Below are 6000 nucleotides of genomic sequence, written 5' to 3'. Positions count from 1 at the left end.
TTATGATATCTAATAAGGCATTATTTCTGGCATGCAGTATCTGACAACAATATTCTGGTAGAACACTGTCCACGTAAAGAATGGATGTGTAGCATTGAAGTTAGTTTTGTACAACCAACCGGCCTATGAATGTAACAAGCCATAGCACCAACTTTGACCTGTTGTCTGACAAAGAACCTAGATTTATAAATAGTCATGACTTAATCAAAACTGAGTTAGATTTTATTCTCCTGAATAAACTCCTTTTTAAGTCTTACCACCACCATACTTTTTTAACACTTCACATAAAGCTCAGAGGAAAATGGAGTTTAAAAACATGTCTAGGTATTTATTGGAATACTAGAAAGTTCATTACTCTGGCTTAATGTTGGGTCCTGCTGATGAGGGCAAACTCACTCAGACCCACAGCTGTCATGAACTACATTCCTAGCTGAAGAAACTCTATAATGCAATTTGTACTTTTATATCTCACACACTTCTGCATCAATATAAAAATGTTCTCCCAACCCAGACACTTTAAGCAAGCTTCCTGTAAGCCATCATCTTGCCTTTATCTCTGGCATCACTTATCCATTTTAGCAATTATATCATAGTTTGGGTAGGACTCTAATTACTTCAACTAGGAGGGAATATGATACACAGATGTCCACTGTACAAACTAGGATTTAGTCTGCAAACTATGTATCTCCCAAGACATTTTTATCAAATATTTCTACTAGTCATCTACAAACTGTACTTTTCCCCTCTTCCTAACCAATGGTAATCCACATACAACTGATCTTCTACATTCATTCTTTTATTCTGTTCTGTCTGCACACTTCAGCTTCTGAACACGCTCAATGAAAGAATACAATCACATATACATTCATGCTTGTTACCCTGTTACAATCATTACTAATAGTTCCAGGCAATTCTCCAACCAGGGGCAAAATGCTTGCTCTCCCACACAATGGCATGCTTGTTTCCAATTACAATTCATATGGTGTAATATGACACTTCTAGGAATGTATTGCACTCTCTTCTTTGTGTGCCGGCCTCCCTACCGGACTCAGCTGGGGCAGATAAAAGACAGAAACATGTCTACTTGATTTTGGACAATAGCTCGCTGTGGATGAAGGCTCTCCTCTAAGTAGTGGCAGGAAGTCATGTCCCAAACATCTACAATGCCCACCCGCAGTCCAGAAAACATGTTCCGCATAATAAGATCCAGTTGGAGCGACAGCCAGTTGCTGCCATAGTTATGTCCAGTGTTAGCAGTTTTGAGGATCACCGTGGTATTGGGGCTCCTCTCTAGGAGCTCCAGCACCGCCCTGCGGATGTTTCTCAGCCGTCTGATGTACACCTCCACCGGAAAGGACGTGAAGTGAGCCCAGAGGTTAATAGCAATCACCATATTAGGTCCCCCGCCAAGACCAGCAATGTCATTAGCCATGTAGTGCAGATCTGCTACCATCATTTTCGCCATCCGAAGAGGTTTCCCATGAGACCTCCACTGCACCAGCAAACCGTTCCTTGCATCAGTTGCTAAAAGAGGCCCTGCATGGTACGCGACATGCAGATCAATTTTCTTCAGCGCTGCAAAGTCAAGAAACAAGGGAGTTACAGTGGACCCTGATTCGAGACACTAGCCCAGCCAAGGATCAATTATTAAATCAATACTGATGTTTATGATTACTCCTCTTCTTTTATGGGCAGCTGCTTTTGTTAATCTTTTATTGGTATTTAAGCATTATATACTACAAACAAGTACAACATTCATCACCTTAATGTACTGCACAGGGCATGTGGTTATTTACATTAAGACAATTAAGGCATTAAGATAACACAAGAATCACTTGTTTTAATCAAATAATAAGGTCTACAGAATAAAGAGATAAGAATTGTATGTCAATAATAAAAGAATACAGCCAAGTTGACACTTGATTTATGTCTTAAAACAGGTTTGGTGAAAGAAAGAGAGATAGCATATATATATTGTCCTGAAGAAGGTGGTTGTTATTTTTCCTGAGTACCACCGAAACGCGTTGATGCTTGCCTTTGTGGGGTTTCATCCAAAGAACGGATAGTATTGATTGTAAAAATTAAATGTTGCCGATACGGTTTTGGATTCTTTTGGAATAACCATTACTAATGACTGATTTTATGTCTATAAATCTTTATATCTCTCTCCGATGATGGTCTTTTAATGTTTTTAACGTTTTTAATGTTTTCTCAAATATTGTGTATTATAACTTGAAATGTTATCGATTTTTTATGGCTGAAAATTATTTAATGCAAATGATTTAATGTACATTCTGATGATGTTTTAATTAAAATAATTAAATGTAATCAAAATAATTCTTGTACACATACACATTCCTTGGGACCCCTTTCTGGACCTGTGAAGTATTATGGTGTGATTGTGTATATGAATGGCATATATACAGATTAGGTAACTTATTGACAAGAGCATTTATTTTTTGAATACTGTTTATAGTACCCTGGCTCTTGGCTATTAAGGGGTCACTCTCGTGTTTTTACACAGAAAAAGGGTTGATCCAGTCCCATACAGACACTGGATAATTACAAGTATCCTGAGGAAGAATACTTGCACCGTAACATACACAAAAGAAAGCAGCAGAGCCTTTCGTTATGATTGGTAACTCACAACCAGTGAGACACCTGGAGCAGAACACAGAACCGTGGCAGAAGAGTGACAGCCCTGAACCACTAGGCCACAGTGACTCAGAAACATCAGCAGAGACCCGGAGCGGAAGGACCTGAACCCCTGCACGTAATAATCAAAGGGGCCGAAGTCCCTGAAAGGCAAGTGCATAAAGAAATAGGTTACAAGGTAACACGCAGTAGAAACGTAGCTGGTAGAAACTCCACTGCCCATAGGCAAAAAGCCCCACAGGGCCTGAGCCATGAGGGAAGACGTAAACACTTCTCCACACCAAGATTTGAGAGTAGAACGTAGCCAAGACAGGGGCGGAAGGTACACCTCTGGCACCCTACGACAGCGAATATATCCTATGTGTACACACATAGTGTCTCCACAGAGACAAGAAAGAGCTACGGACCAACCGTAGACTACAACACAAAACCCCCAGGAGAGAAGTAACTGAAGAAGACTCCGCAGGAGCCATTGAAACTTCCTGTGTCAGGAAGAACAGCTACACAATAGCCAACAAGTACCCCACATAGGGTATGGCACATCCCTATAAAAGCAAGGGACACCTCTTTGAGCCGAGCTGTTAGACAGAGGGCTAAAAAGAAATGCAGAAACAGCTGGCCAGCTGCAACAAAAGAAGGACGAGACGGCGAAAAGCCGAACAGTCTGTCTGGGTAATAAAGCCTTGAACCCAGAGACGGAGCACCAGAAAAAGCAGTGACAATACTGCAACCAAAAGCCAAAGTCCACAACAAGGACTACAAACCATGGAACTCATGGAAACCCAGACATGAGACGTTGAGCTCCCGAGTCAGCATGTTTGTCGAATAGGGTGACCCCATCAAAGGGCAAAACCGATCCTGGACATTGGCTGGTAAACAGCCATCGCGGAGCCAGGCATGGCGGCGTAGAGCAACAGACCGGACCATAGCTTGACCCACCAAATCAGTGGTGTCCGTGGCTGACCAAATGGAAAATTGCGCCATTTCTCGGCCGTCACAAATCAACCGTTCCAAGTCAGTCCGAAAATCGTCTGGAAGAGAGGGAAGGAGGCGCTCGACCAAGTCCCAAAGAGCAGATGTAGCCCGTGCAAGCACGCAAGACGTGTTCAGGGATCGAAGGCCTGCCCTAGTGGACGCAAAAACATAGCAACCACACGACTCCAACCATCGAGATTCCCAAGAGCAAGGTAGTAACTGGGGAGGGGCATGAGGCAGCGACACTGAAGCTGCCTGGATCACCAGCCGCTAAGCCCTAGGGTGGAGGGACAAACAGACAGGGTCTTCTGGAGCCGGGCGATGTTGACGTGCAATAGCACGATCCACCGGGTCCCCCGAAGAGGGCCTCACCCAAGTCCCCAGAAGAGCATCATAAAAGGACTCACCAAAAGGTTAACTAGGGCTCCACTTCCACGGTGCCCTGGTGGAGTAAATCCAGCAAGGGATCAGATGGCAGAGAGACAGAGGGTGGCTGCATTTTCTAAAATGCCCGTAGCTCTGCGAACCGCCCTCGCAAAAGCCGCACTAGTTACCGTGGCCATCCGAGGTGGCGACAGGAGGTCATCCGTAGGGGACGGCATCAGGCTAATTCGGCCAATAAAACGTGGGGGCTCTAGAGCCTGAGGACATCCAAGTCCCTGCTAGTGCAAGGGTTACCGCCCAGAAGGACAGCAAAACAACCCTGGGGGTGGCGAACCCATTAGGTGTGGCAAATCCAATGGGGCCTCCTCAGAGTCAGCCTCCATATCCACAACCCGATGAACGGCCGGGGATGGCATCGGCATCAAGACAGCGTCGACTCAATGTCAATGAACCCTGAAGGAGCCTCATCTGTCCGGCGTCGGACCTGCATTGACACGACCTCCACCGAGGCGGGAACCTGCAGAGCGGAACGGAGCTTCAGCCGGCACAGGGAGCCTCACAGGGCTGTGCGGAGCCGAGGAAGGCGTGGACGTGAGAGAAGGATGCCCCTCCGGGTTGTGTCCCGACGTCGCAGCGACTCCGGAATTGGAGTCAGGGTGCTCGACTGACGCCAAGAGCGAACCCACCGGCAAAGCCCCGATCTGAGTCCCTACCCCCTCTATGGGGCCGGAAGACGCGCCAAGGAGAGGGGGTGACCCAAAGATGGCTAATAAGGCCCGAGAATAGGCCTCCTTCTGGGCACGACTTGCCCCAGCTCCAGGAAATGGTGGGTAAGCGGGGGTCGACTCCTGAGGGCCCGTGTCCGGTAGAGACCGGGAGCAATGGGCCCCGCCGTTGCTCGAGGCCGACGACCTCCGTGACTTCTTTTTCTTGTGCTTACCTGCAGCAGGAGAGCTACATCCGCGGGAACGACTCTGCGACCTGTCCCGAACCGACCCCCTCGCACGACATTCTTGCAGCATTCTCGCAGGGACTTCGGCTTCAGCCAGCGGCAGGCGTCACTCTCCTCGGAGTCGTGGTGCTCTCCCAAGCACCACATACACGTGTGGATCCGTCACCGACTTCTGCCGCGTACAGGATTCACACGCTTTGAAGCCAATTGCTTAACCTAGAGGGGTTGGGCCTATATTGACGTCCAAACAAGGCCACTGAAATATTTAGTGCATTAAGGATGATTGGACGTATGTTTGTAATCAGCACATTTTAAGTAAACCACCTTGAAATCTAAAGCAGTTTTGGTGTTTTAATTTCACCTTTTTCTTAATTAATTTTTTTATGAACCAACACGAAAAACATTAACTCATGACTTCGAGAAGGACAATGACTACATACAAAATTATGAAGATTCAACTATACAGCATCTTTTACAACTTTAAGAAAAAGCACAATTATGACATAACATAACAAAACAAAACAGACCAGCGGGGGTCGACTCCTGAGGGCCCGTGTCCGGTAGAGACCGGGAGCAATGGGCCCCGCCATTGCTCGAGGCCGACGACCTCCGTGACTTCTTTTTCTTGTGCTTACCTGCAGCAGGAGAGCTACATCCGCGGGAACGACTCTGCGACCTGTCCCGAACCGACCCCCTCGCACGACATTCTTGCACCATTCTCGCAGGGACTTCGGCTTCAGCCAGCGGCAGGCGTCACTCTCCTCGGAGTCGTGGTGCTCTCCCAAGCACCACATACACGTGTGGATCCGTCACCGACTTCTGCCGCGTACAGGATTCACACGCTTTGAAGCCAATTGCTTAACCTAGAGGGGTTGGGCCTATATTGACGTCCAAACAAGGCCACTGAAATATTTAGTGCATTAAGGATGATTGGACGTATGTTTGTAATCAGCACATTTTAAGTAAACCACCTTGAAATCTAAAGCAGTTTTGGTGTTTTAATTTCACCTTTTTCTTAATTAATTTTTTTATGA

General features: G+C 46.5%; 1 protein-coding gene across 2 annotated transcripts in view; it reads right to left on the bottom strand.

The window, feature by feature from the left end:
• Window positions 1-302: 302 nt before the first annotated feature.
• Window positions 303-6000, bottom strand: part of LOC146839444 (NXPE family member 3-like) — a 100732-nt gene continuing 95034 nt past the window's right edge. For both annotated transcript variants that reach the window (XM_085651499.1, XM_085651498.1), the window contains exon 5: window positions 303-1575. In XM_085651499.1, coding sequence (XP_085507625.1) covers window positions 1049-1575 — 527 coding nt within the window. In that variant the 3' untranslated portion in view covers window positions 303-1048. The remainder of the gene's footprint in view (window positions 1576-6000) is intronic.

Source organism: Triturus cristatus, chromosome 4_1, assembly GCF_964204655.1.
Source record: "Triturus cristatus chromosome 4_1, aTriCri1.1, whole genome shotgun sequence".
NCBI lineage: Eukaryota > Metazoa > Chordata > Amphibia > Caudata > Salamandridae > Triturus > Triturus cristatus.
The sequence above is the reverse complement of the archived record's forward strand: the minus strand, read 5'-3'. Positions and strand labels throughout refer to the sequence as shown.